This window comes from Orbicella faveolata, unplaced genomic scaffold (assembly GCF_042242905.1).
Source record: "Orbicella faveolata isolate gen_17 unplaced genomic scaffold, um_ofav_v1 contig_46, whole genome shotgun sequence".
Classification (NCBI taxonomy): domain Eukaryota; kingdom Metazoa; phylum Cnidaria; class Anthozoa; order Scleractinia; family Merulinidae; genus Orbicella; species Orbicella faveolata.
This window is the reverse complement of record NW_028301576.1, coordinates 20,609,236-20,637,182: the sequence shown is the minus strand read 5'-3', so window position 1 is coordinate 20,637,182 and position 27,947 is coordinate 20,609,236. Positions and strand designations below refer to the sequence as shown.

The window sequence follows — 27,947 nt, the reverse complement described above, 5'->3', positions numbered from 1 at the left end:
TCTCTTGGTTGCATCAATCCCAATGAATTTGAAAAACAACCTGAAATGACCAGAAATTAATTATAAAGCCGTTGGTAGGTTAAGTTTTACTCCAAAATTACCACTTGTTATGTATAAACGGACAGAAAAACGTGCATTTTTAAACCATGACGAAAGCAGAGAAGGTAATATCTAGCAATCGATGAAGCGATGGACCGTAATACCTAAAGCACTTGTCAGACCAGTATAAAAATAGGAATATTTTTGTTTGACGAATGCCGGGAAAAAAATATTATCATCCAGCAATATTTTGCGTTTGCTCGACCTTTCGCAAGTAAATCTGACTTATTTGAGGAAAAAGACGAGGAAATTTTTTTTCAAAGAAGTTTTTTCAGACCAAAAACTGTTAGGTTCTTTTTCTTGTTAACCACAAGTATTGATTAGTCATCGTTTTTTTTCAATATTGGGCTGCCGCAAAATTTATTGGACTGTCGCAAACCGTATCTTCTAATGTTGATAGACTGTTTGGTTTTTTAAACTAAAGTTGGACCAAACAATGCATCTGTCAATATAGCTGAAAGGCTGAAGAAAAAAAAAAAAAAAAGAATAGCGGCAGAAATATGCTCCTTAAATGCATTTATTTGGTCTTCGAAACTTCCAAGCAAGCCGGACAGGTGGAATCGAAACTCTTTTGAGTGCTACTAACTTATAAAACATAAAGTTTGAGTTTGTTTTCATGATATTTTACGTTAAGTTTTTCACAAGTGCGATGCGTCGCTTTAACAACTGAAGTCGACATGCCCGAAAATAGCAAAACTCCGTGTGTTCGAGGGCAACTTCGACGACGTTTTCTAAACACACATTTTAAAGTTTGAACTCCTCGACACCACTGTTTCAACACAAAACGAACTTTCTTTGTGTTCCCGTGTGAATCTTTGCCTGGGAAACAGCTGAGCCAAAGCAAAGATTTTCATCTATTAGCTGGCTTCATTGTAGCTCGGCCAATCGGGTGAACTGCTCGCTCTTGAGCGCACAAAAGGCCCACATGTTGGTAGACGATTTATGAATATGGACATTCCCTGTGGGCCAAGTTGATTCGGTAGCTGGTCGCGTGCACTCTTTGTTCTAGAGCCGCTATTTGTAAATAACCTCCATATATGGTGTGGGTTAATTTTCTCACGAGCCTTGAATTGCCACAAAAGTTCCCACGCTCATCGCTAATCATCGGCGGCTGACTTCCACTTCACTTTGTTGTCGATGTATTGTTCGCCAGTGCATCTCTTCCGCGCATAGCGGGTTTCGTTCGTCTGCACTTCAACACAGAGAGTGTTTCTTCCAGCCAAGTCTCGCCTCTAAATCAGGAGAGCTCTTGTGTTTCGGTGGCCATCTTCTTTCCCTGGCACTATCGATTTGTAGGAATATAAACTGACGTGATAAGGGAGTCTTTGGACAAAACACGTTGCCAAGTTGGATAATGGAGTGTTGAACTTCAAAATTCGACAGTTTTGTGTTTGGGAGAGAACGTTTTGCCGTTCGCAGACTTGAAATTTTACCACACTTGGAGCTTAAATTACTGGGCGATTCGTTTTGGTCTCGTCTGTGAATCGTATTTTTGATATTATGCCCCCTACAGTTTTTTTTGATACGAGATTTCCGGACAATTTCTCTGTTTTAACTGGTTTCTAAAAAAAAAAAAGTTTCGTTCTTCGCTGCGAGCAGTACCCTTCTTCAACGAACGAAGCTTTCGGAAAATGTCTGACTCACATGGGGCGAGATCGATTTTCACTGGCGACGGAGACGGCACTACAATTTATAATCACGCCGGGTTGATAGCAAGGGATATGGGACATCGGTATACAAACGTAAAACGGCCTCGCATCGAAAGTGGCAGCTTCAATTCATCGGAGGTTTTTTCTTCGGCTGGAATCGTCCAGGGAGCAGTGTTTCACTCACCTATCACATCCACCATAGCCGCGAGTCTTCCAACGCAATCGGAAAGCACATTCTCACGTAAGTCAACACCATTCAGTTTTCGTTTCTTTTCATTGATCTTGGGCTTATAAGCTTATATAATTTTCCCTGAATATTACACAGATTGTAAAATGTTAACCAGCCTTCCTTTGTTTAAATATTTATCAGTGGAGTCGCTGATCACTGCATGTTTCGTCGCTTGGTCAACTTCCTCTCCCACGTAAGCCTACATTTCCTGTGGTTGTTGATGTTCGATTCGCCATTTTAGGTGACAACATGTTACAAGAGTTTGTACTATTTGGAAAATGAGGTCATGCGATGGACTTTTAATTTCTCACGGGCGAAGATGTCAATGTTTATTGCTCCAATTTGAACTACATGTATCATTCACCTTTTGCGTGGAAGCAATTGAACGAAAAGGCAAAATGATGGAAAATGGCAAATGCCATTGTTTAGTTTAAACCTGCCCAGTGAAATGATCAGTTTTTTTTTTGCTTAACTTTGTTCTGGAATTAGACCTATATTTACACCCTGGATTTACAGTATTAGACTATAACATCGATTTTAGAAAAAAGTGTATTTTAAGGGAAGATTTGGCATAAGCTAAAAATATGAGTATGCAGATGAAAAATATTTTATTTCGATATTTAGCTAATGTACATTTTCTTGTATTCGGAACACGGGAACGGTTGTCAAACGTTATACGGAAAGTCTTGCCATGAATGATGAATTAAGTCGTTAGGTTTTGATGTAACAGCTCAAATGATTGTCATAATTATTGGCAAATTATTACAACACAAGAATGGGTACATGTATGTATATATCGTAGTTTACATTATGTTATAGTAAATTTTAGGTCAAAATGATTTCAAACTAGTTTTATTTGTATTTTTCTTTGTTCTAGAATTATTACCATAATCCTGAGACAAAGAAACATACAAATCAAACTGGATTGAAATCATTTTGACAGCCCTAACATTTAATTTTTAAGTGTGGCACATACAGTAAATTAAACTTCATAGTTCATGGACATGTAGTTTGGTGTTATTTTTTTCTTTTTTTGTACGTGCTGTTAAAAATTCATGTATGTTAAAACTGTCTTTTTTTTTATAAATATAATGTAACCGTCAAGTTATTTATTTCTGCAAGTGTGGATGGATTTGATGATAAATTTGGTGAACTTTAAATTTTATGAGGGGCTCTACAGTATATATGCATATACTTGCACAGTTTTGCAACACTAAAAGATGATACACATTCAGGTTATTAACCTCAATGTTTACATAATAATTCTTGTTACTGGTTTCAAAACATATTTTCAGTGACAGCTGGCTGAGAGAATATATTAAGGACATTTGAGCGCTAATTGTTTCTGCGCATCCCTACTGTGCGCGCAAATTTACATGCCACATCATGCGTGAGCATGCGTGGTAAGTAAAAAATGAGCAATAATTAATAGGGCAGATCGCCATTGCTATAGCTTTTCCTGGATTTAATGATCTTGGACGATCAGTGACCCCTGTTTTTCTTTTGATGGATCAATTTCTCTACCGATTTTCAATGTTTATTGAAAAAATGAAACAAATCTATCGACTAGAAGTTTGATTTTTTTGCAAAATGCACCATCAAATTCTGTTCTTTTTATCTCTTCATTTATCTTTGATTTCAAATACCTCTTTCTTGAAGGGTTAAGTTTTGTGAAAACGTTGGTAACATTTGGAATAATTATTTATGCAACAGACCTACTTATAAAAAATATGACTAAGACCACTTTCCTCCGTTGACCCACCTTCAATATTTTTAATTATAAACCCCTGCAGACCATGCTGAATTACATGTATGTGCACCAATTTTTCAAAATCAGGAAGTTTTCCCCATGCTTTGTCTCTGAAATGAAGTCGGTGACCCCCATTTTTTTTGCATTCCTGACACAGGTAACTCATTATCTGACGATTGTAGTAAAAATTATCAAAAATATTTATCTACTTGAAAATTTTCGTGCGAATGTCCTTAAACAATCATTTAGGACAATTTCTTATTCACTGTTTATCAACATATTGTTACTTTAGTTATTTAAAAAAAATTATGATTAATTTATTGGATAATTTGAGGCGTACATATGGAAGGTTCGACACTCATATATACCCTCTGTTTTAAATTAGGCCTGTTTCAAACACCATGCTAAAGTTGTGCCGAACTAAATTCAATTTGGCTTGATTGTAGCATGACTTTGGCACAACTTGGTTTCATACTTTGAGCTTAATTCACTGGGCTTTTACAAAAGAGACGATTTCGAACCAGCAGTGTTACGGATGAATCCAAAATGAGGGACGGTGCTCCTGACAGAGAATTTGACAAACATTTGCATACTTTAATGTTTTTTAAACAAGCCCAGGCTGCAAGGAGAACGAAGCGACTATTGCAGTAGGCATTATTAATCCATGCCATTGGTAGAAGAAGAAGATTAGTGATCCTGGTCTGTTTAATTTCGCACCTCTTTTTTGTCTTCACCCAACGATTCGCTATCTTCTTTGACTTCCGATTTTTCACCAAACTCAACAGGTGATGAGCAGTTTGAGCTTACATCTGTTCCTTCATCCAGATCCAGTGAGCAAGAATCTTCTTCAGCCTCTGAAACATTCCCTGGTAGAAAAGGCGGCAGCTGGGTTCTCCTGAATGCTGCTATTTTTTTTTTTTACACTTGTAGCCAGGAACTGTTTCTACGTGCATGCGTCCCACTCACGAGAAACCAGTTTGTCCAGTTTTATATGTGGTTATAATTTATTTTATTTAGTTCAGCACGGCAATAGCATGTCGTTTAAGACCATGCCATGCTAAAGTCATGTAGCATGACAGAGCTTGCCGTGCTACACAACAGAGGTTGCCGTGCTACACAGCAGAGTCAAACTTGTTTCAAATGCTGTGCTACAGCTGTGGCAAAGTCAAACTTAAATAATGAATTTAGTTCGGAACGACATTGGCACGGCGTTTGAAACTTAAAAATAACCAAAGATTTAAGATAGTGTATATTATTATATAACTATTGCTAGATGACAGCTCAAGATTTGTATCATGTGATAGTTGATGAGGTTGCAGCCAGAGTCACCTCTTATGCATAGAAATTGAGAACGAATATTCTATTAATTGTTTTAGAATAAATCTACTAGTCATTCCTCTGGGAATGAAGTTGTTCATGAATACATGTAACTGTTGTTGTACTGTTATCTGAGGAATTGTCTCATCAGGATTATGTACATGTTCATGTATGTAGTAGATGGTACATATGATTGGCAGGGTTAGATAGCTAGGATATAAATACAAATTTAAAACTGGTTCCAAGACAGAAGCCATGCTGTACATCAGAACAAAATTTTCTCATCAATGCTGTCATTGAGTTCTTTTAAGCACTTTTCAAAATCACACAAACTCTGCGTTATTCATCTCAACTAATAGTATTTTCTACTGGTGTCAGTCTTAGGAAATAGAAGTTCCCTTCCGTCAAATGTCTTGTACATGTAGTTGTGATCAGTTAGCATTAATCTTAGGTCTTAGTTTTTGAGATTCCGACTGGGTCTTAAGTCTTAATTTTTGAAATTCGAACGGGGTCTTAAGGTCTTAGATTTTGAGATTTGGATGGGGTCTTAGGTCTTAATTTTTGAGACTCAGTAGGGGTCTTAGGTCTTGGTTTTTGAGATGCAGAAGGGCTCTTGGGTTTTGAGATTCAGAGGGGGTCTTGGTTTTTGAGATTCAGAGAGGGTCTTAGGTCTTAGCTTTTTTGATTCAGACAGGGTCTTCGGAAGGGGTCTTAGTCCTAGTTTTTGAGATTCGAAGGGGGTCTAAGGTCATGAGACTCTCTTCTGTGTAGAGTATCATCAGCAAGACAAACAGTTTAAAAGTACAAGTTCAGATTTTTGTCACCATGGTGACTGAGTCAGTGCTGAAAAATTCTGATGAAGAATCAAATGAAGCAGTTGATCGGAAAATGCAATCAAATATAACCAACTTTGAAAGATGTGCTTCTGAATTTTCACTACTGAAATTGGAAAAGATGTGTGATAATCAGTTAAGAGATTTAAGATTTCAATCATACAACCAGTTTATTCCACTTTTAGGAAGAGGACCGTACCATAGGGTAGCTGGTGGCTATACATCGACACCCAAACAAGGACACGAGGCAGTCAGAGTTGGTGTAGAACCCCGCAGCCTGGCTGTGCAGCTGGCAGCGAGTCACCCTAGCCCACCAACAACACCGTCTCCTCCCCCAGAGAATGAGGAAGATAAAGAAGAATTTCACAAAGACCCGTAAGTGTTTATTTAAATCTTTTACCATGGGTACTTGAAGTATGGCTGATTAAATTATTGGATCATTACGACATGCAATTCAATCATCTGCTATGACTGGATACCTTGCTTGTACAGTGGAAATGTTCATTTCAAGTGTAATATAATTCATGTATGTGCTTGCTGTCAGGATCAATTTTGATATTATTAACAAAGTTATCATGGTTGCTTCTCTTCATTTGCAGAGGATCAACCCACCCAAGACTGTCGAAGGTTGCCATGAACAAATATCTGAAGGATGTTGTACCAAGAGATGGCCAGCAAACAGTCATTATCTTCCATGCGAAGGTGGCACAAAAATCTTACGGCAATGAAAAAAGGTGATTTTTTTTTGGTTGTAACAATATCATGTACAGAGTAAAATTTCATCGTTGTTGATACTCAAAGGAATAAGAAATGTTACATTCCTACTCTGTACATGTGCATGTACTCACCTACATGTTCAGTATTTAAGAAATAGAAAACATATACCATGTTTCTATCGAGTCATAGAAACACAAGTGGAAGTTTGGGAGAACGAGAAATGCTGTGAGAACACGAGTGTCAGGGGAGTGTTTCCACAGCTTTTTTGAGTTCTCCCGAACTTTCACTCTGTACTGTTGCTATAACTCGATAGACACACAGAGAACATGTTTTCTATTTCTTTTAGAAAACACCGCAACGAAAAAAAGGGAAACAGCTCATTTACTTTGATTATAAAAATGTGTCAAAATGTGTAATATTGTCAAAATGTGTAATATTGTTCATGCCATCATTACATCAACAGCTCATGCTAGTTCTGTGTTTCTATCGAGTTATAGAAACACAATTTTTATCCAATCAGCACGCATATTTTCTTAGGGCTGTTTTCTAATTGCTGGTGTGTGTGGCCAACTAACATACACGTGTGGTCAAGTATACATGTGTACAAGTTCATGTACATCTAGGTGGAGCTATAATAAGATGATTTGCCTTATAACAGGCAGAGACTATTTTAGAGTGGCCAAAATCTGCCCAGAACAAACAGGCATTAGAGTCACTGTTCTGCCGATGTTTGTTTTAACTTTCAAGTGGTAAAATTCATACATTATCCACATCATCTCAGAAGCCCCAAGGAACCAACCCAAGCATAAAAATTGGCTGTGCTGGGGTCCCCATGTGAAGCTGCTGCCGTGATTTGCCGAATCAAAGTTGCAGTTGTAAAAGCAGGCGCTTGTCGCATCAGCCTGGATCTCTTGATCTCAGGCCTGGAACCTCTTATCATTAGAACATCACATCTCCCAGTCAGTTAGCTGGTCATACACTGTACATGTGTTTAATATGCTTCAGGTTTTTCTGCCCTCCTCCTTGTGTTTACCTTGTGGGAGAGGGTTGGCAGTATCGGCAGGCACTGATGCCTCAAGCACCAGATGATGAAGTGATGCATCAGCCAGTGGCTTTTATTGGTATTGGAAGCAAGAATGAACAGGAAATGCAGCAACTCATTATTGAAGATAAGGTGAGTTGCTATGCTTAACTACACACCAACCTTAAAGCTTGCCAATTTTACTTGTAGGGACAACTGTAGGCCTGGTGCCTTGTTTCAGGCCTGACATTCAGTCTACACATGTAATTTTTTTCTTAACACTAAAAATAAAACTAAATACTGTACAAGATACATGTACACTGTATGTAATAACAGTCGAACATCACTCAGGAGAGAATCCTACATTGAAGTAGCTTACGATATGTTGTAAACAATTATTGGATGAAGTTTTTGTGACACCCAGAATAATCCAGGTCGAGGTAGGGGTTATCAGCCAAAGCCAAAGGCTGAGGCTGGTAACCCTTACCGAGACCCTGATTATTCTGAATATCAAAAAAAGCAAATCTAATTAATTGTTTTATTACACAGTGATTGAAAAAAAAAAAAAACAAGTGGATGTCATGTTTTCACTTCTTCACCGACGGCGAGCAACACAAAGTGCATGAAGTTGACATTACCCTTAGAAATCATGCACTGCGGTCATACATGATTACCCATGACCTTGAGTGTCCTTGACATGATTATAGTGTATAATCTGCAGCTACATGATGTCACAGGCGCTGATTTCGAAAATTCACTGTACACTTTCATCCAATCAGAAAAGAGATAATGAGTTCATTATATGATAATTTTTATTAAATAAATGTACACGTAGTGTTCATGTACTTGTACCTGTATGTAACTTGTAGGCATGGAAGAAGGAACTGTATGTACCAGATCATGCTGACTACCTGTTAGTTTCATCTCTCAATATAAACCTAGGAGATGTCCCTTGTTTAAGGTCATTCATCAGAATTGCATTGCGCATCCCTGCTGCGCACGGTGTTCGCATCATTAGCATGCGCTCATGAGCGCATGCACATGGACAACATATACAAAATGGTGGCCTTTTCTAAATGGCTCAGCTTGTGAGAGACAAATCATCATTTTTTTCCCTCGGGAAGAAGTACCGGGACCCAACAATTTTATTTTATATAGTATTGTATCTCTGTCAACTAAATACGAGTGCCTTTATCATGAAACGTACAATGTACATCAAATTGCTCCTTAAGATTGATGCAATACATCCGTTGTTGTATTTCTCTCTTCTTCTCCCTAATTTTCTGCTCTCTTAAGGCGTAAGGTGAATGGTTCAAATGTAAACGTTTAGGAAAGCAGATAATTTCAGGAATCATGGAGTTTATTCAAGGTCCTCCTGCTCCTAAATGAATATCAGGATGCCCCTTTTTTTATTTCAAATTTTAAGTTTTCTTGATAATTTTGGCAGCCAACAGGTAAAGTTTGAAAAAAAATCTATCATGAGTTCTATTTTGATGGACTTACCTTAAAGCACAGACTATGATGTAACTGTATTTTAGAAACATGTCTGAAGAGCCGGCAGCATTTAAATTTTAGGATAAATGTAGATTGCCAAGAGAATATTTTCATAACAGCTAGTACATGCTTACTGTTAGTATGAATTTGTGGGCAGTAGTACACAGTCATGTAATTTTTCAACAGGAACTGAACATTTTGTGCTTTTGTTAGGGATATGGTGCAGCCAAAACATTATATATATCAGATTCAGACAAAAGAAAACACTTTGAATTATCATTAAAGGTTAGTAAAAAAAAAAAGGGATAAGGAATGTACAGTACTTTTGAACGCAGCTTCAATGTACACACCTGTACGTACATACATGTAAACTTTGGTCCCAGTGCAACGAGTCCCACGAATTCAAACCAGTTTGAATTTTTGGGACAAGTCCCTGCTACTAATGTTTCTCAAAGTGCTTCATGTGAACTGTTTGTGGGACAGGTCCCTGCGACCAGTCTCTTCGTGTAAACTCTTCAGGGGACTTGTTGCATGGACTAGTCACAGGGACCAGTCCCCTCATGTGTGCCGACCTTAATAGTATTATAAGCAAATGTTCTGTTGTGCTCAGGCACCCTATGTCTCTGTAATTCTTGGAATTTTGTATTACATGTTAATGATTTTCTCTCTTTTTTTCTCTTCTCATTACTGGAAACCTTTTGTTATGTAATAGCTTGCTTTTTGCAAATCAATGTAGATTAACAGTGGTTTCCAATTCCAATTTGTAAAATTTCTTTTAAAGTGAGGTTGTGAATTAGAGTTTTTGTTCCCTAATCCCACTCTGGGCTTCTTTACATGATCAAGCTTTTGGACGAAATATTAGGGATGCAGCTTTGCTAGCTTCTCTATCAGTTATCATCTTTATGTAATAAGTGTTTGGCTGTGTGTTTCTTGATGCTGTGATGGTCATCTTATAAGTGCACATCAATTGGCTGTTGTTTGACTGGATTTGAAAAGCTGGTTTGCTTGGGGTGAAGCACAGTATGTTATAATTACAGTAATTATTATTAACAATTTATAGTAACAGTTAAAATTTCTTGGAGAAGTTAAGGAGTTGAATTATATCCATGTACATATAATTAATACACTGGTTGCTACATGTACTTTTGTTCTTTGATCCAGTTGTTATATCCAAATGGGGACCATGTTGGTACATTTAATTCAAAACGGATAAAGGTATGACCACTGTGCATTTTTGTTTTTATTTGTCATGAATGACTGCAATGCATTAAAGTTATAAACGATAATAAAATGTAGTAAAGACTGAAGTAATTGAAAATGAATGAAGATTACAGGACTTGTTTACAGCTGTACATTAATACTGTATATTACTATAAGTAATTGTTTTGGTGAAAAAATGTTCGTCTGTACGTTCAATTTATATTGTGTGTGTAAAACCATTCACCCATGCATTAACCTCATTGAATATGAAGGTTGATCATCATCATCATTTATCCTCGATACACCATGGGATACAAGGCGTCATACCTAAATGTATTGTTACTCTATTCTTTTCTTCCCTTTTTAGGTCATTTCAAAACCTTCCAAGAAAAAGCAGTCACTAAAGAATGCAGATTGTAAGTGTATGTGTGACTTGTACTTTTTAGTCATTGTGGGTTAACGCTTTAAGCTGTCCCCCTTTTCAAGCTTCTCTAGTTATATACATGTTATATATTGAAGTCCTCTCTTCCCCGGTTAGTCCCATATACACAGGGTTATTCCAACCCCTGGTCGGGGGGTACTTTCTTATATGGGCTATACAGGTATGTGCGGCTCTAAGGGGTATGGTTTTTCAGCCTTTTTGGTCATAATTAATGTACTATTGATTTTGGCCATTTTGGTCATAAATAGGGTATGGTTATTTCACTCTAGACTTGAACTGGATATGTTATTAAGAAGAAGTTACTTTTTCATCATTTTCAAGACCATCAACAAAAACCCTTGACAATGCGTTTACCATCGGTCTGAACTAGGTAACTCGCTATAAGTCAGGTCTGAAACAGGGTTTTGATCAAAGGATTAGGTCATGAAGACAGTATCAAATTTTTGGTCAGGTCATAAAGAGTTTAGGGGTTTTGAGAAGCGGGCCACATACCCCAACCCAATTTTGCTTGAAGCCCCCCCCCCTTCCCCCCCCCCATTTCCAACACCTACACTTCTACAGTAAGTATCTAACCAGTGAAAGTAGGAAATAATTTCACACACGTTTTTGTTAAAATTCTAATAATTTCACGAGTATACCAGTTGATTACCATTTAATAATCATACATAATAATTATTATAGGTGACTAATTACGCTTATACAATCATGGGGTTTTGACTTGTTTCTTGTTTTGAGAATTGCGTGCCAAATATAAACCCGTGGCGATTTTGTCATTTCACATGTGAAATTATATATCGGCGCTGAAATTTTGCGCCAAAATTGAGGGGGAACTTGTTACCTATGAGTGAAATAGTGGTTAAAAGAAAACTTTTCAACAAGATTTAAACTGGCCTGTTTTAACACTTCTTTTTCCTTCACCTCCGTCCATTCTTCGTTTCATTTTTTGTCCCTCCCTCCATAAAACTGTTTTGTTTTCTTTTTGCAGTATGTATCCAGTCTGGCTCCACAGTTGCTCTGTTCAATCGACTTAGATCCCAGACTGTCAGCACTCGGTATCTTCATGTCGAAAATGGTACATTCCACGCGAGCAGCCAACAGTGGGGAGCATTCACTATTCATCTGTGTAAGTACATGTTGTCAGATCTCAATGATGGTCTAAATCAATCAGAGTGCCTGAAAGTTCTATACACATTCTGCACTACCATCAGACCCTTCTTAAATTGCCAACACTTGAAGGAATGGGAGGTGGTAGCTTAAGGTCATTTCCCTGAAATAGAACCTGCACTGAGATTTTTGTCAAACTTTGCCTATTGATTGTTTATATTATAGGAACTTAAATTCTGAAATTAAAATGAGGGGTCCCCGTGTTCATTTAGGAGCAACAGCCCCTTGTTAATACTCAATAAGTCCTTCTAATAGCACCATTATTACAGGCACGATTGCTTGCTAAATTCACGTTTCCGGCGGTTGTTTCTTGTTCTACACTGAGAACTGGTCCACATTTATTTTACAAAGAGAAATTTATCACTCAGTTCAGCAGAACAGAAAAAAAAAAAAAAAAAAAAAAATGATGGGTCACCGTACTCGTTTTCAAGAAAGTGACGATTTACCTCTATGCGGAGGTCCAGCCGTGAAGAAGCAGCTACCATTTTTTAATGCGCGCGTGCTAATCACGCGGAAAATTATGCGCAGTGCAATACTGGGGAATGACCTTAATAGGAATGGGCTGCTTTAGATGGGTTAGATACATGAGGGTTACTGGGAACGTCGATTTATTTAACAAATGAAGAAGCCTAAGCCGTGTATTACACTGTGATAAAACACGACGGGCATTTGAGAACACGAGGGAAATGCAGAAAACTCGAGCCTCAGGCGAGTGTTTCCTACATTTCTCGTATCTTCTCTAATGTCGGAAGTGTGTTATCAGTGCAATACACGGCTTAGGCTTTGTCATTTGCTTTATAATATAGATTTTCCTTGCGCAAAACAACATAAAACACGCTTTTCCTATGTCACTGTTTATGCTCTGATGAAACATGGGTTTTTGACCAGTCAGAGCGCGCGTAGAGTCCTATGTATATTATAACTAAATATAAAGATGCTTGAAGACAGCATAGGATCATGTTAAAACCATAACAAACACGTGTTTGCATCAATTCTGTTAAGTCGTGTATTATGGCTACAAGGATCTTACCATCACATGTGGCAATAATTATGGCTATTGTCATAATTTCTGTTACGTCTTTTTGTTGATTGTTTTCAGTACATGATGATGAATCTGAGAGTGAAGAGTTTTCTGTCAGAGAAGGGTATGTCCATTATGGCTCGACGGTCAAGCTGGTCTGTTCTGTTACCAAGATGGCTCTCCCTAGATTGGTAAGCTGTGTTCCTGTACCTGTATACTGTATTCGCCATTTCCACATCCCTCATAATACTCCTGGTTTTCCCCCCAAAATTCTGCATAACCTTTGTTTGCCATTTCTCCTGGGTATTACAGTCGTCCCAAGAGAACCTGAAGACAATGCTTATGCAAAAGTTTGGGGGCAGACAAGGTGTATTATGGGAGATGTGGAAATGGCGAATAGGTCAGGTGATTACACGGCAGGGCACTGAAGTTTCGACATTGTATGGATTTTATGCTCGAGTAGGAAAACAATCTTTGACAACTGAACGTAGCAAGTGAGTGAAATATTGTCTTCGACAAAAGAAAATTAGATTTAAGTAATAGATCACTTTTCAGTGGTTACCTAACCTCAACTAAACAAGACGGGGACTCAGAGAATTTGAGTCAGTTATGCAAACGTGGGATGCAGTGGAGGGTTTGCATAACTTTCGAGAATTTTCCCAACCTCCCCAACCCCGAGTGTTTAGATCAGGCTATGTATAAACACGGAAAAAGTACTCTATTGTTTTTATAAAATATTTCCCAAAAATACGTGCGAATCTGAAACGTCACGACGTGTTTACATACTCTCATCTGAACACATATATCGACCAAACCACGAAGATATTTTCTTTTTGTTATGTAGACAAACCGACTGTCTGCACAAACGAAGGTGTTAAAGGGGGAAATTATGTCACCAAGGTCTTCACTAGGGAGTATATGGAAAATAGGCCATTTGGTTCCTGCGTGTAGTTTCGTATGAAATGCAGCCATAGCGATCCCCAAGAGGGCGACGTGATTGATATTATATGTGTCTAGTAAAACACACAAAAATTGAGATAACGAAATAACCTGGAGTAGAAATCGCACACGGAGATAGATCCGTGTCCTCTGCGTCGCAATTTGAACTTCGCAAAAGCCTATGCATCCGTACATTGATTTTATCAGGTACAGAGCATTGTACAGGTAGATGATATACACAACTTACATGATTTCATGTTGTCAATTTAACAAATCTAGATCCCATGTTGCTGTTTGCTTTTCAGTGATAGATCAAAGAAGACGTCAAAATGTGGTAAGAGCAAAAACGTGGCACACGAGGCGAGAGCCGAGGGTGTCACTGATCTTCCTACCAAATTATGACACTTTCTCTGATCTATTACACCATCTGAACAGACGCACGGCAGCATGGAATCTATTTGTTACATATAAGTAAGGAACAAATAAGAACGCTTATGACGTCATCTAGACGTCTGTCCTCCAGTAGATCATGAGTACATGTGGTTGTTGCTATGAACCAATCAAAATGCGAAAATATAATTTGACTTACACCCTATAATAATAATAATAACAATGGTAATAATAATAATGATGATGATGATAATGGTAATGATAATGATAATGATAATGATAATGATGTTACAATTTATAGAGCTGCCATTTCCCAATGGTTCAATGGCGCTTTACAAGAAATTTAAAAATCTTTTAAAACAAATTACCTGGGGTAAAAAAAAATTACGAAATGTCAAAAAAAGAGAAAAATTTAAAAGATAAAAACTTCAACTTAAAAATGCTTGTTTAAAAAGCCACGTTTTCAGTTTACTTTTAAAAATGTTTGTGGAAGACGAGTCTTTGATGTCTTTTGACAGTACGCTCTACACAGTTGGAGCCGACACCGTAGATGAACGAGCCCCGTAGCCTTTTATACATTGTAACAACTGCCAGTGGCTTCTTCATTTGCTTTTTTCAGGTAATACGAAAAGTCGACAAGCAGACTGCTTTGTTAGATGCTGATGACCCTGTATCGCAGCTTCATAAGGTAAATTCTGATTGCACTAACACGAGGCATTCAATGTGAATAGTTTATGCGTCAGTCAGTCATCCGATATAGATGTATTCTGTCATATAGCATGATCCGATCCTTGCAAACTACAACTATTGGTTCTTACAATTAGAACGTATGCTACACCAGATACGAAAAACCACCCAAAAAAAACCCTCAAGTTGTGGCCACAAAATATGTGGAAACGTTTTCCTTATCTGATGCAACAGCTCGAGACCCCTAGAAAGGGTACAAAATCAGGAAGGTAGGGCATTTTATAGTTGTACTAGCCTCTTGCCTGGAGGCGTTCAGTTAGCTAGGGCGCAGCGCGAAAAACGGTGAGTGAAACAATAGGGGAGAAGCGCGAAGAGAGAAACAGGCAGCGTGTTTCGTGCTGCGCTCCAACTAACTGAACGCCTAGCAAAGGCTACAATAATACGTACAAGTTGTTATAACAAAAGCTTAATAAAAATAATAATAATAATAAAAGAAGGCAAACACGGAGACTGACTAACCTAGAATGACCTAAATCTCCCACCAAGCGCGTAAACAGTCCATTGACGTCCCATGACACCCCGGGAGCCTCCCCGTCGTACCGTCAGAAAAATAATTTCTGACTAATTCGACCCTCAATTCTCAGAAATTACATTTACTGCACGTTTCTAGGAACAATCTGGTAATGCTTGTCTGGATTGACTAAGTCATTGTCCATATCACCGTGATAATGTTATCGAAGTATTGTTTGCCAATAACGGCTTTCAAGTTCTTTGTACAGCGTAAAATAAAAACAGTGCGTGAACTATTGCTAAAGCAAACTATGGTGTCAGCTGAGGTACATGTACAAACAGAATCCAAATGTTGATCACGTGATTATTCCACAGGTCGCCTTTTATATGAAAGAAACAGAACGAATGTATCTTTGCTTATCTCAGGAGAGAATTATACAGTTCCAGGTAAGCTAAGACACATGGCATAGCGCTAGTTACTCTAACCCAGTGGTCACTTCAGGGTATGCCCAGTGTGAAGAAACGGCAGCCCAAGTAAATACCTGGTTTTTTTTCTATATACACCCGGGTAAAACGGAAAATAGAAACCGTGTAGAAGTTTGTGATGGGAACAGCTATTTGTTGTTTGCTGTTTGATGTACTTGCCTCTATATGTTTTGAATGAACCTGGGCTTTCAACATCAGAGTGGTTTGGCTTCTCGAAGTGTTCAGTTCTGTCGAGCCATTACTAGATGATCCTGCTATGAAATTAATCTCTTTTGTACGTGGTTGCTTTCTCTAGGCTACACCATGCCCGAAAGAGCAAAATAAAGAGATGATTAACGATGGAGCTTCTTGGACAATTATTAGCACAGGTTGGTAAAATACCTCCCTTTTTTGTGACAGACAGACAGACAGACAGACAACCTTTTTTTAAGCACGATTGAAATAAAAGCTCAGTAGCTTATGGGTTTGTGATCGTCGTGTAATGATAAGACCTTTTGAAGCCAAGCGAACGGTAGTCGTGTGTCTCTCTCCAGCTTATTCGTTTATGAGGGTAGGCATTGAGAGACAATTCACTTTAATTAAACGTTCCGCTGTCAAATTGTGGTTCAACTAATGTGAGTGCCGGATTCTTACTGAGAGACTTCGTTCACTACTTGTATAGGCCAGCCTTCAGTGGCCTTCGGTGGCCTTCGGTGGCCTTCGGTTGGCTTGGCTTAAACTGACTAACTTACATATATATGCGCAGTGCAGTAATTTAATCTTCTCAGCTGTAGATTGTAATTAAATTGGAAATGACCTTTACTCGCGTTGATCGGTGAGAATGCAAAGCTGCTTTGGGCTGTCGAATTCACATTGAGGATTATAGTGTAATTTCGCTACCGAGGAACAGTATTGCTATCTTTTTTTTTTCTTTTTCAGATAAATCAGAATACAGCTTTTACGAGGGAAACGGTCCAGTTAGGTCGCCCATCACTCCTGTTCCAATAGTGAACAATTTGCAGGTAACAGAGACACTGATTTCCCTCGTTCCTGTAACCTGGGTAATGAAGTCTGGAGCAAAATCGTTCACGGCGAGATCTGTTTATGCTTTACTTAATCTTTATCTGTAGTTGAACGGTGGTGGAGATGTAGCCATGTTGGAACTCACAGGGGAACATTTCACAGCCAATCTGAAGGTTTGGTTTGGAGATGTGGAGGCAGAAACCATGTACAGGCAAGTGATAACTTATTGAGGAAACTTTTTTTGTGACTGTCTGGCGTGTTGAATTTGTCAAAAGAAGATTGAAGTAGCAACATGTTGCTTTTGACAGATAACTGCGCGAAAGTTTGTTATTACATTGAAATGTAATAACTCTCAGGATTTTGCTATTTCTAGTTTCGTTGATTGAGTGGCTGGCTAGCTCGCCTCGCTTAGTCAATGTCAAATAGACTGAGCGACTGACTGAATGACCTAACTGACTCACTAACCGAGTGATTGAGTAACTGACGGACTGACTGGCTAACCGACTGACTGCTAACGGACTGACTTCTGACCGACTGACTGACTGGCTAACGGACTGTCTATCTGGCAGGACATAATGTGGCCAGATGTGGCTTGACATGTTTACAGGTTGCATGACATGGCTAGACGTTGCTCACAAGTTATTTTTGACGTGACGTGACATGGGTGGGCGTGGCATTACATGCCAAGACCAAAATGCGACTCACTGAATGACCGAAATGACGTAACGTGACGAAAACTGAATGACTGTCAGATTCAGTGACTGGCTAGTCTCCTTGTAATGAAATCTAAATATACTGAACTTGAGTCCTCAACTGTAAATTCGCTAACTAAAGTAATCCATTTCTTGTGTGCCATTTCACTTAACAGATGTGGAGAGAGCCTGTTATGTGTAGTCCCAGACATATCGGCCATTCGTGGTGGTTGGCGGTTTGTTCGTCAGCCCACAGAAGTGGCCGTCAGCCTGGTTCGCTCCGATGGAGTTATTTATCCTACAGGGTTAACATTCACTTACACGCCAGAACCGGTGGAGAGACCCACTTCATCGATATCAGAGACAGTGCTGCGAGCCGACATTTAGAAGCACCAAACAAAGAGAAACTTTATTTTTCATCAAGAGTATTATTCACATTATGCGATTTACGATATACGATACTCCTGTTTGGAGTCGATGGACGAATCTATAACACTATTAAGCCGCAAGCAGTGCTAATTCCTATTTGCAACTAGCCCCGTCAATTTGGGAGTTTCAAAGAAGCTATTTTTCTTCTCTTCCATACCATGACGCCTAAACAACACAATCTCTTGCAACAACTTCCTGGGAGTTGTTCTCGAAGTTTAGCTCTGTGAAATTGAACAAGACGCAGATCTCTTCTGCACTTCCTCGAACAAAATTGCGTTGCGAAGCTACAGCTAAGTTAGTCACCTTCTGATGTAAAAATTTTAAATCCAGCGAAAGCTAACATCATTTAGTTCACGTTTTTATATTATAATTTATTTTTAGCCATCAAGTGTAAAGTTTCTTGACTCGCAGTCTGTATCAAAAGCCATGTATCTCAAGTGTACAGCATAGCGCGCTTCTATTCAAAGTTTATGTGACTTAATTCAGTGGAATATGACCATTTGAATGTATACTATTCCAGGATACCACGTAGCAACGAAAAGTACAACTAATAAAAATGTTTATTGATATTTAAATTCCATAACGAAGACTTGAGCCACATTTTCTCTCCTATGCTTAAGGATCTTCGCGCCCCGCAAAATTTCCCCACGTTCAGATCTTATTTAAAAAAACTTGCCATGCAGTGAGGCTTTTTAACAAGCATACAAAGACCAACTTTGGCCAAAAATGGGCGTAACCGTGCTCGTTTTCGAAATAAAGAGCATTGTATACCATCCGTTTTAAAAAGGTTGTATTATTTTAAGACGATCTTGGCGTACGACCATCATAAGAATTAGTAAAAATATTAGTAAAATTTATATCAGGCAAACGTACTGAATTCGACACACTAAGTCTATGAAGTAAACGTTTGCAGCTGATATCGTTCCCCAAGGTTTGATTGGTCTGGTAAAAAGTGCATATTAGCCTTGCCTGTCAACATTGGAAGAAAACTTCGGCCACACCAAAAATCTCGGTTTATCATCTTTATACTTACATACGTTTATATTTTTTCGATTCAGTTTTGACTCCCTACACCCCCTTTGCCTTTCTAGTTTAGTTATCTATAACAGTCTGCATTATTGATTTAGGAGCGGTTTGATAGGTACGCATTGGGTTACTAAGCAGTCATTTTCAGTCCTTCCCTCTTTGTGTCTGACTTCTGATCATCTCAGCAAATAGTCCACCCTTTCTTATCAACACTTCAGGTTTGTCAAACTCCACCACTTGTCCACCATCGAGAACCAGCACCTTGTCGTAATCCAGAATGGTGTTCAGTCGATGAGCAATAGTAATGACTGTGGAATCCTTAAACTTGTCACGAATGACTTCTTGAATCAGACGGTCAGTCTTGAAATCCACATTAGCGGTGGCTTCATCCATGATGATGATCTTGCTCTTCTGGACCAATGCACGAGCCAAGCACACCAACTGCCTCTCACCAACGCTTAAGTTTGTTCCACACTCTTTCAGCTTGAACTCGAGCTGTCCTGGGAGATCCTCAACTAGCGTCCTCAGCTGCACTTCCTCCAGAGCGGTCCAAAGGTCTTGATCCAAATACTCTGAGAAAGGATCTATGTTCCTTTTTAAGGTACCCCCAAATAGCACCGGATCCTGGGTTATAACAGCCATGCACCTGCGGGCGTCTTGGAGATTGATGGATCCAACGTCCATACCATCGATTAACACCTAAAACGTAAGGGAATATTTTTCAGTTAAGTGTCCTCTAAGACTTCTACGTCGCATTGGACTTTGCCTAAAATCGTGTCCCCAAAAGGTCCCAAATGTTTTTTATCAGTCATTGCCGAAATATTTAATTTCACAGCATCAATTGTTCCCTCTGGTACATCCGGTACAAAGCTGTGTGGTTTGTGTTCCTTAAAATGGTCGCTAGTATGGCTTAAATACGCACAGGCCGGGACTTACCGTATGTTACTTTGTGAACTCCTTTAAGAAGATTGCGATGGTTTTAATCACAGAGTGCTTCTTACTAGTTTCGCATCAAAAATTGTAACAAAACAGAGGGGAGCTACTGGAAAGCAGTTTCGAAATTCTGAGCATTTGGAGAAGCCCTGCGGTTTAGGAAGACAGGCGTCTACATCTAGTAGAGTTTTGTATGAGACTTTCTCCTTTAAACAGCCCGTCATTTAGTCATTTAGCCGCCATTTGTCGAGGCTCACTTTATAATTTAGTAAGGTAAACTATCAGTTGGATTGATTACGTTCAGGCATCAAAGAAAGGCGAACCATTTCTTGGGCAGCTTTTTTAGACTGTGGCAATTCCTGGACATCGCCATCAACTTACCTTTCCCAGTGGATCTGGCATACGAAACAGAGCGGATACCAGAGATGACTTTCCAGCACCGGTGCGACCAACAACTCCCACCTTCTCCTTACTAGAAACATGAACGTTGATGTCCCTCAAGACGCGAGGTCCGCCGTTGAAGTAAACCAAAGAAAGATCTTCTATGGTTAAGCTTCCTTCATTGGGCCAGGACTCTGGGGGACGGTCCCCCATGCTGTAGCCGGGCTCAGATTCAATATTTGTATAAGTCATTACACGTTCGACGGACGTCATCAAGTTTTCCACTTCTGATGCTGATCGTACACCATATTGAGTGACGTCCAGTGTTTGCAGGGCGTATGTCAGGGCGAGGCCGGCCAAAGCTAAGGAAAGACAAGAGGAAAGTTGGTCGAAAGAATTGTTCATCGAGAAGGGATAGCTATTCGACTCTATAACGATAGCTATTCGAATTTGTGAAAAACGAGGTGTCAAACAAAGCTAGGACATGAAATGTTGAGTGTTTTGCAATCGTTTCCCAGCTAACTCTTTACTTGCTATCCTTACTTGGACATTTTCCAGCACTTTCAAGTGAGTCACAAATTACTTCAGAGTTAATTTTCTGATTTCCAGCTGAACCTGTCCGGCACCATTAACGTGAACACGTGGTTCTGCTCTCTGTATGATTGGGTCAGTGACAAAAGTACTTGGCAAAATAACGTATGTATAAAAAGAAAAAAAAAAGAGCGAAATTATGTCTATGGAAAGCGAACAAACAAATGGGAAATGACTTCATAAATTGTTCTATAAAATTATGCGTGTCAGGTTTCTTTCAATCAAAGTTACTGACTGGGGCTCTCCGAAACCAAAATGGCCGCCACTGCGACAATCATGACGAACACACTAGACAGCAGATCAAGGCGCACACTCAACCAACGATTAGAAGACACCACCATGAAAAAAGCTTGTGTGTTCTCGTCCTGATACCTAGGAAAAGAATCACAATTGCCAAGAAATTAGAAATCCATGTAATCAGCAATAAATATAGCCGATAATTAAGGTATTGATTTGCCAGGAGAGCCAGCTTTAGAAAAATGTGGGGTACTATAATCTCATTGCTAATAACTCAAATCTTTGGCTACGCATATTTGATTCGTTGTCTGTATCGATTTATATATCACTGCAGCATAGACTGTGTTCTTTTATCATGTTAATGTTAAGAGGTCCTTTGTCATTACTACTTTGATTTCAATAGCAAGCACGAATATGCTGTGAATAAGTTATCCGACATCAGAATATTGGTTTCAACTTCCCTCGGTTGCCTCTAGGGTGAGCACATGCATGACAAGAAAACAATACAAGTTTGGCAGTCAGACTCAAAACGATTTTCGCACCCAAATTATGGCACGGTTGTTGTATGCTTATCAAGTTATCTAAATGAGCCTTGAAACAAATTTAAGATTTATATTGAGACTAACCGTTTTAGTCTGTCCACAAACGTCCTGTTCATGTTTGAAGCATGCACTATTTCCAGTCCATTTACTGTTTCCGTGACGTGTGAGTACACAGGACTGCATTTGATGGCTTCAATTCTCTTCAGCTCTCTGGAGGACTTCAGATAATAACGGGCGAAGTAGACAAATATCCCAATTATTGGAAGAAGGGCCAGGAAGAGCCAGTAGTTTGTCGCAGCGGGAACCAAAATGGCGCTCAGAGAGAACAAGCAGAATATAAGAGCTTGTAGAAACAACGGTGGCAACACGTCATCCATAGAGCCAATATCTTTGGAAAACCGATTCAGGATACGTCCAGCTGGGGTCGAATCAAAAAACTTCACAGGTGCCTTGATAGTCGCCAGGGTCATTTTACTGTGAAGGTTTTCAGCTGCTTTTAGGAGAAGGTAGTAAAAGGAGAACGAAGACACTGTCATGACAACAAGGGACACCGCCACCAAACTACCATGAATGATATGAGTGTTCGGGGCTTTCTGTTGGTCACGTGACATCTCTGCCATTCTGGACAGCCACCAATTTGGAGCTAAGAGGCACACTGAGACAATATTCGTACTGTTAGTACAACTGGTTAAAAAAAAACCCTGAATAAATATTGGATTGTGAGAATTTAGTTCGTACAAGCCAGAACGGTGATGATTTCGATTGTGAGTTGAAAGAGAGCGCACAAGTGACGGTCAATTATGAAATTGTGACCGTTTTAGCTACTCCGAAGTCTGTTGTGTTTTCCTGTAACCAGGTAACAGATGCTAGGAACTCCTTTAAGGCTACCTTAATTTTACAACAAATCTGGCAATACACAAGTAGGGAGAACACCTCTCCTTCGAAACATGGCGTTGCATACATGAACATTTTAATGATTTAAAAAACTACTCATTTTCCGGAAACATTGAAACACACAGTAACGCTTTAGCCTAACCCTTTTCAATTTATTTTAACATATTTTTGCGACAGTCAATTTCCTCTCTATCCTACATACCCCATATACCAAAACCAGAAAACTCAAGTTTGTGTTCATTACATATTTTACTGGCTTAAGATCGTCCGAAATTTCTTGAAAACAGTGGTAATGCTACATCGTACTGAGTGGCAATGATATAGCAGTATTTCTGGGTAAACCAGCCTTACCTTGGGCAAATAATAGGGCAACTGCAAGGATCAGTATCCTGGAAACAGGAAGTCCTTGTTTAAAATAGTTCCAGTACAGTCTGAAGGTCACAGTTCCGGCGCTCTTGTCCTCCTCGTCTTCCTTTAAATCAAGGACTGATGGTTCCAAAGGATCAGCTTCTGACGCATCACGCATGTTTGCGAGCACCAGGGAGCCAGCAGTCTGCGGAATCGTTTCTTCTTTCACATTTACGCCAACGCCGTCATTCGTCTGCTTAGGTGAAGTCAAATTATCAACAAAGGCTTCATTATCTTGACCTTCTGACGGTCCTCCCACAAATGAGACCGACGGTTCATTCAGCACCTTCTTGATCATCATTTTCTCATTGAACTCGTCGAGAATAACGTCAAGGCCACTCTCGGTCTTAAGGAGCTCAGATAACTCCTGGCCAACTTTTTCCTTCTCCAGCAGAATAGATTCATATGCTTCGTGATCTTCTTCAAAGGCGGCATTATCTTTACCTTCTGCGAATCGTACGATGAAACGCTGTAGTGTATCACTGATCCCTTTGTCATCTTGGATGAGTTCAGCCAATGTCTGCTGCTCGAGGGTTTGTCGCTGAGCATTCTCGCGGGGCATATCGCATGTATCGATTGAGGGGTCCGACGGACCTTGAAGCTCCCTCTTGATAGCACTTTTGTCATCAATCCCGTCTAGGCTGACACTGTCTGGGAGCCCAGGTCCATCCTCACAATCTTCAGACAATCCTGCCACTCCTTTAAAAGCTCCCTGGTCTAGAATTTTAGCATATACCCCTTGGTGAGTGATTGAGCCGTTGTCCATCACAATGACACGATCCACATCTTTCAAGTATTGCAACTGGTGTGTGACCAGTAAACGAATACGACCTGATAAATGATTGAGAATGCAGCTCTCGAAAAGCGTTCTTCCCACCTTAGTATCAACTGCACTTAGCGGATCATCAAGCAGGTAGATATCAGCGTCTGAATACACTGCACGAGCTAACCCCACACGTGCTTTCTGACCTCCACTGAGGGTAACTCCACGCTGTCCAATTTCTGTGAGGTCACCATTGGTGAAGTTCGTCAAATCTTTCGTCAACTCGCATATGTGAACAACCTGTTGGAACCTCTCCTCATTGAAAGGCAATCCAAACAAAATGTTCTCTCTTATGGTACCAGAAAACACCCAGGGTATCTGGGGAACATAGGCTATTTTCCCGTGGTATGAAACTGATCCTCTATGCAGAGGAAGTTCTCCGAGAATGGCGGTTAGCAGGGAGGATTTCCCACTTCCAACTGCACCTGTCATCGCGAACAAGTTACCATTGCGAACATTGAAAGTGATGTCTCTCAACGTGTTGCCCAAAATGTCTTGGTTCCAGGAAGACGAGGCTTCAGTAATTGTGACAAAAGGCTCTTTTAAGACCGAGTGTGTAGAAAAAAATTCTGGTGTCACCCGCCCATTAAATGCCTCTGATGGAGAGTTGCTGATACCCGATCGAGTTTCGCTTAAATAGTCATCATCTCTTTGTATGTAAATAAGCAACTGCACATCCATTTTATTTTTCGTTTCGACTTCAACATTTTGTTCCGCAAGGTTGGCCTTAAGGTTTTGATTTTGATTATTGCCTCCCCTGTTTCCTTTGGATTTCGAAACCTTCTCCATCAGAAAAGTCTGTATTCTATCGAGTGCTACCTTGCCATCCGAGGCAATCTGCATGGATAAACTCAAGTTGTAGCAAAATGTCTCTCGTAGTATTGCAAATCCTAGTAGAAGTGTGAATATCGCAAATGATGACAAGTGAGTTCCTGTCAATATCAGAGTTGTCACTGAAACCAGAGTAGCCATGGGAATCGTTGTGAAGAACAAAACCAGTAATACTGATACAATCAAACCTTTTAAGCGGATAATTGCCATCTCCTTCCTGTGAACAGATCACAGGAAAGGACATAAACATGATGAGAACAAATGCATCAAAGGTTAATGTCAGATCTAGAAGTAGACTAGCCGATATCCTAGAGACTCTATGTCTCTAAAAGATGGGCAACAAATTTTCACTATCGAGTCGAGGTTATTCCTAGATTGATAGCTTGGCAATAGTTCGTCGGGCGCTAAGTTGACTATTTTAATTTGGCGAGCTTACAACGGCAACAATAATCACTTAATGAACGATCCCGAGAGAAACAGTAAGTTATGTTTTGTCTTGAGTACAAACCTAACTGTTTCGCAAGGGGCCAGTAATTAAGTGTTTTGTCATATAGCTGGAATTAAGTGTAAAGTAATCAGGCAGGAAGAAGTCAAAGTAACTTCTCTGGTCAGTGGGAGAGCGGGTAGCAATTGCCACTGGGCGACATTTAGAGTTAGCCGTTGCCGCGTGACTATAAATCAACCAATAAGAGTGTGCGTTAAATTCAACTAAAATATGCCAGGTGTTTGGAAAAAAGAAGTGCTTTCTGTCTAGTGTAAGCTCAATAAATGATATTTTATCCAATATCAATCATTATCCAATATTTATAGAGAAAAAGATGCAAAAGTATAGTGCAATCCCCCACGGGCACTAACGTTAACTTGCGGTTTGAACATGATCATATTTCTCTCAAATTCACAGTGGAATAACTCTCACGCCTGTAAATGACAAGGTCCCTGGGTGGATATATACTAATACCTAATTACCTGCGGAGGTCGCGCACAATGTCTCTGAAGTTCCATTCCCAAGCGTGCATCTTCACTGCTCGTATCCCAGAGATGATTTCATTCATCACCACGAGCCGTTTGTCTGTGAAAGCGGCTGCTTTCTTTCTCAGCTTTGCAGCTTTCCTCGCCATTAACATTTGAAAGGCAACTAAAACTATAAGGAAAGCAGCGCCAACAAGAGCTTTCCAGCCAATCAGGTACCACAGAATTAACAGGCTGATCACTATCTCTAACGGCGCTGACAGCATAAATCCAAAGCTGTTCAAAGACCTCTCGATCTTTTGTGCGTCATTGGAGACCAGGTTGATAGTGTTTCCAGACAACGTAGCCTCCAGACTACAACGATTTAGTGAGAGAACCTACAAGAAAATGAATGCATTTAATTCTACCATGTTGATTTTTGCTGGTCGGTACCAGCTCTTTCTGGCATATTTTGTGCGAATTACTGGGGTCCACTTGTCTCAGAAACTTATTTTGAATCGTTTTCTGCCTAATTATCGAACAGGAAAGAAAAAATAAACAGACAGTGGCTTGTCTGGTCGCACCTTAATCTTGTACTGACACATATAATCCTTCTAATCTATTACGGAATTAATTAGAGGGGTATCAAAGAAAACGGTCTAAGTTAATTTTTTGATTCGTTGCTTTTAATTTATTTTGGACAGAGGCAATTTGAAACAGAGCTCTGGAAAAATCGGCTCGTCTCGTACAAATAGTCTTGTTAAGTTCAGTATTTCAGACTGGCTGATGCCACATAACATCTCCCATGCTGCGTCGTTAAGTTTGGAATTCATATTATGACTGAGCCTACCTTCTTATATACGAGTCCAATTAACGCCACCTTGAGCTTTAATCCCCAGAGTTCAGTGAGGTAGTCATAGTGCTGTGTCGTTAACGCTTTTATTAGGCTTGTCAATCCCAAAAGCGCCACGTAGATGAAAGCAAACTTCATGTCTAGATTTGGGCCATCATTTAATGTCTTCAACACGAGCCAAAGACACAGAGGCAGGGAGACAAAACTCAAAGACTGAAGGGTTTTTAAACTTATCATAACCAGACATGATTTCCATGGAATAAGGCTGACCATTGCTTTCCATAATCGCGGTTTCTTTCCCCTGGATTGACTCGTTTTTAATTCTTCGAACCAATACTTCTCGGCTTCCTCCACGAGAACCTCAGCTTTGTAATCTTCAAGAAGATGAAACAAATCTTCTTCGGTCAGCGGTCGCTTATTGCCCAGTTTCAACACGTCATTCATCCACCAGAAGAGTATGATTGACAGCCAGTTTGCACCACCTCTTGGATTTTGGATCTCTGAAGGCCTGGCCATGTTTCAAGGAATGACTCACTTCTTTTTCTAGCACAGCGATCCTAAAAGTGGTTTACTGATCGTTTAACCCTTGTTTTAGCCTCTTCCAGGCGTTCAGTTAGTTGGGGCGCTGCGCGAAAAACTGCCAGCGAAAAAAATGGGGGAGAAGCGCGGAGCAATGCCTGTCCGCTATTTTTTCGCTTGCTGTTTTTCGCGCTGCGCCCCAACTAACGAGCGCCTGGAAGAGGCTACCTTTTTTTAGACCTGGAGGGGAAGGGGGACAGAATTCTTTTGCAAGAGATTGGGACATTTATGGCGTTTCTAAATATGCCATTACAAGCTGACGCCAACAAATTTGATTTAATCTTAAACAAGGAAGAATTTAGTATGAACTGTCATTGTTTACGGAACTTGATGTTGCTATGGCAGCCATATTTCTACAAGCATGGTTTCTTTATTTGTGTTATCTTTATTATTTTGGTTTTAAATTAGATGTCGCATGAAACATTGTCTAAAGCTGCGAACTGTCAGGATTTTATACAAAGTAGACATATAAATATGGAAAGCACAACTTATCTTTTACACTGACATGTTTTTAAAGGGATCGAGACACAGGAGCAAAGTACTGTATTCATTCCTAAAGCTAAAGCAAGAACATTTCGATTCAGCGTTTTTTAGAAGTGTCTTTGTTGATTCATTGTTAACGAACCTTAATTATTCTCTCAAGTTTACAGAAAAATACATGTAAAAGTTGAGAGTATGTCTTAGATATGTTTTTGATTAACATACAGTCGTCAAGCAGCGCGTAATATTGGCTCCATTACCAGCCGCTGTGCCGCCAAGGAACCCACGTTCCTCCCCTACCGGACTCGGAGGGAGCGACGGAAATCGAGCCTCCGCGGGATAGCATGTTT

The 27,947-nt window shown here is 39.7% G+C and overlaps 2 protein-coding genes across 2 annotated transcripts; one reads left to right on the top strand and one right to left on the bottom strand.

The window, feature by feature from the left end:
* The first annotated feature begins 135 nt into the window (after nt 1–135).
* LOC110067008 (recombining binding protein suppressor of hairless-like) lies at nt 136–18,654 on the top strand. The gene is made up of 15 exons (XM_089277364.1): nt 136–1,989; nt 6,063–6,252; nt 6,477–6,611; nt 7,600–7,768; nt 9,323–9,394; nt 10,271–10,324; nt 10,677–10,725; nt 11,737–11,874; nt 13,015–13,127; nt 14,885–14,953; nt 15,838–15,909; nt 16,244–16,316; nt 16,867–16,949; nt 17,058–17,161; nt 17,819–18,654. Exons 1-15 carry the CDS (start codon nt 1,731–1,733, stop codon nt 18,027–18,029), a joined length of 1,791 nt encoding a protein of 596 aa, XP_089133490.1. The 5' UTR covers nt 136–1,730; the 3' UTR covers nt 18,030–18,654.
* LOC110067009 (ATP-binding cassette sub-family C member 4-like) lies at nt 18,025–27,833 on the bottom strand. Its single transcript, XM_089277363.1, has 7 exons — nt 26,536–27,833; nt 25,704–26,083; nt 23,027–24,954; nt 21,866–22,436; nt 21,238–21,374; nt 20,412–20,773; nt 18,025–19,796 (listed from the first exon to the last, which is right to left on the bottom strand). Exons 1-7 carry the CDS (start codon nt 27,052–27,054, stop codon nt 19,242–19,244), a joined length of 4,452 nt encoding a protein of 1,483 aa, XP_089133489.1. The 5' UTR covers nt 27,055–27,833; the 3' UTR covers nt 18,025–19,241.
* Between the last annotated feature and the right edge of the window lie 114 nt (nt 27,834–27,947).

Coding starts and splice junctions, on each gene's coding strand:
- LOC110067008 (XM_089277364.1), top strand. CDS start 1,731: ATGTCTGACTCACATGGGGCGAGATCGATTTTCACTGGCGACGGAGAC. Junction 16,950..17,057: donor CAATAGTGAACAATTTGCAG/GTAACAGAGACA, acceptor CTTTATCTGTAG/TTGAACGGTGGTGGAGATGT. Junction 17,162..17,818: donor GAGGCAGAAACCATGTACAG/GCAAGTGATAAC, acceptor TTCACTTAACAG/ATGTGGAGAGAGCCTGTTAT.
- LOC110067009 (XM_089277363.1), bottom strand. CDS start 27,054: ATGGCCAGGCCTTCAGAGATCCAAAATCCAAGAGGTGGTGCAAACTGG. Junction 24,955..25,703: donor ATTGTGCGCGACCTCCGCAG/GTAATTAGGTAT, acceptor ATCTGTTCACAG/GAAGGAGATGGCAATTATCC. Junction 19,797..20,411: donor TGCCAGATCCACTGGGAAAG/GTAAGTTGATGG, acceptor CTTACGTTTTAG/GTGTTAATCGATGGTATGGA.